General features: G+C 34.3%; 1 protein-coding gene across 1 annotated transcript; it reads left to right on the top strand.

The window, feature by feature from the left end:
• Nucleotides 1-1,695: 1,695 nt before the first annotated feature.
• LOC104909079 (uncharacterized) lies at nucleotides 1,696-2,472 on the top strand. Its single transcript, XM_010698265.1, has one exon. It carries the CDS (start codon nucleotides 1,696-1,698, stop codon nucleotides 2,470-2,472), a length of 777 nt encoding a protein of 258 aa, XP_010696567.1.
• The last annotated feature ends 299 nt before the right edge of the window (nucleotides 2,473-2,771 follow it).

Raw genomic sequence — 2,771 nt, forward strand, 5'->3', positions numbered from 1 at the left:
AATAATAATAATAATAATAATAATAATAATAATAATAAGTAAAATAAATTATACCAACATAATAATAATATTTAACAAAATGGTTATAAAAGAATGGAGCTGAATTGAACTGAACTGAACTGAACTTATTGGAGCTGAACTGAACTGAACTATACTGATTGGAGCTGAACTGAACTGAACTGAACTGAACTGAAAATAAGCTGGGGAGAACAGGCCCTTAGCTTGAACCATGTAAATCTCCCCAAGTAGAAAGTACTATGTAAGCAAAACTAAAAATTTTACCACCAAAAATATTAAGATAATTCACTGATAAAAAAAAAATCGTATGAATCCTGTGCACAATTAGTGTGCACCCAATAAATATTATATATGTTGTAATGATTATAACTTTTACTATTTTGTCTTTCTCTCTCCTCAAATTTCTTTGCCTTTTTAGTTTCTCTCTCATAATTGCTTTTTTTCTCTTTCTTTAAGTTCTTACTCTATTTTCCTTTTTTTTTGTGATATAGTTGATTGTACAATTGAACCTGTTATATAAGATTAGGTTTATATTGTCAGTTTCGATATAGTGTATTTGTGTGTGGTAAATGTGTTTCTTTATGCTATATTATGTTTATTTGTGATTGTTTCTTTGTGTTATAATGTGTTTGTGATATAGTGTATTTCTTTCTAAAATAGTGTATATGTTTGTCATACAGTGTGTTTATGTGTATTATAGTTGATTGTACAATTAAAACTTGATATAAAAGATTAGGATAATATTATTAGTGTGTTTGTATGTGGTATAATGTGTTTCTATATGCTATAATAATGTTTTTTTTTTGCAAGAACTATAATGTTTATTTGGGATAGTGTTTCTTTGTGTTATAGACTTAGGGCCTGTTCTTTTTGGCATAAAACAGCTGAACTGAATTGAATTGAATTGAATTAAATTAAATTGAATTAAATTAAATGTCATAAATATAAATAATATTTAAACAATAATAATATGAATATTAAATAATAATTATAATGATAAGTAATAATAATGAATAATAATAGTATTTTGGATATTTTTAAATGATAGTTATAAATATATAATATTAATAATCATAAATTAATAATAGAAAAAAACTTTCCTAAAACCCTAAACCTCTGCTGGCGTATGTTAAGGTGTTACGCTAACGTGCGCCATCTTTGATTATGGGCCTGGAAAAGAAGGTAACCACGCTGGTGGCGAGCTCGTCGGCTCAGGGAGAACCTTGTGAATCTTCTCAGTCACAAAAACAACAAGCTTTAGAAGTTGTGGGCGAGAAATCTAATGGAACAGTAACCGAAGAAGCTTTAATAGCAGAGAGAACTCCGGTGGAGATGGTGAGCAACATGGAGCAAAATAAGAGTATGGAGGGAGATAACAACAACCTTAATGAAGTAGCGAAGCAAAAATGGAAGTTTTTTACAGCGCAGAGCCGAATATCTGACAAAGGTATGGGTCTCAAGTTCATCCCCCCTGTTTTCATTGATGGAATTCCGACGGCTAAGTTAGACAAAATAGAAGTGGAAAGAATGAGTGAAGGTTAGTTAAATGCTGTAGTGGTTTATGTAGTTGGCCAAAATCCCACTCTGAATGCTATAACTCAATATGTTAAATCTCAATGGCAAACTTAGGAAGAACCACAAGTGTTTAAGCATGATGAAGGATTCTTTATTGTTAGAATGAAGTCTAGGGAGGAAAGGGATAATATCTTGTTTTCAGGGCCTCACTTGTTTTTTGGTAAAGCTATGATAGTTAAACAACGGAGTGCCAGTTTTAACTTTCATGAGGAAGTGCTAAAGGTAATCCCTATTTGGGTAAAGATGCCTAATCTCCCTTTGAACTGCTGGGGAGAAGACTCTTTGAGCAGAATAGGTAGTGTTCTCGGAGTCCCACTTTATGCGGATGAATGCACCAGTCAAAATTTGAGAATCTCTTATGCTAGACTGTTGATTGAGATGGATGTTACTCAGGAAATACCTAAAGTGGTGGCAGTTGAAGATCATAATGGCATTGTTTTCAAACAAAAACTTGAGTATGATTGGGTCCCTACATTCTGTAAAAAATGTCAGGTAGTGGGTCATACTTGTGGAGGAAAAAACGTTGTTGATAGCAGAGTTGTGCAAAAGTGGATACCTAAGAAGGTCTTGCCTGCTGAGAAAGTAGATGATCAGCTTCCCCCCACAATGGTAGCAGCTGTAGAACAAGTAGGGGAGGAAATGGTGCCAGCTCAGACAGTGGAGGTTACTGAGGTAACAGAAGAGCCTATAGTTACTCCTCTTAACACCCGTGTTAACAATCCTGTTGCAGATGAAGGAGAATGGAGACTGGTTACAAGAAAGACAAAAGATAAAGGTAAACAGGTGTATACTCAGAGTGGTATGCAGCTGCATTTTGGGTCAGGTTTACCTGGGAGCTGTCCTGGGGGTGCTAGGGGACCTAATCCCTATTTGTCTTAATGAAGGTTATAACATGGAATGTGAGGGGGATGAATGACCCCATCAAAGTGAAGGAAATTAAAAAATTTCTTCACACTCAAAAAATTTCTTTATGTGCCTTGTTTGAAACTAGAGTAAGGAGTCAAAATAGTGGGAAAATCCAAAAAAAAGTTTGGTAATAGGTGGAGTTGGGTTAATAATTATGCTTACTCTCCAAGGGGGAGAATTTGGGTTGGTTGGATAACTAATGATGTGAAGATTGTGGTTCAGGTTGCTACTGAGCAAATCATAGCCATGGAGGTTCAGAATAGTAATGGGGA

Source organism: Beta vulgaris, chromosome 8 (assembly GCF_026745355.1).
Source record: "Beta vulgaris subsp. vulgaris cultivar EL10 chromosome 8, EL10.2, whole genome shotgun sequence".
In the NCBI taxonomy this organism is placed as follows: Eukaryota; Viridiplantae; Streptophyta; class Magnoliopsida; order Caryophyllales; family Amaranthaceae; genus Beta; species Beta vulgaris.

Coding starts and splice junctions, on each gene's coding strand:
- LOC104909079 (XM_010698265.1), top strand. CDS start 1,696: ATGAAGTCTAGGGAGGAAAGGGATAATATCTTGTTTTCAGGGCCTCAC.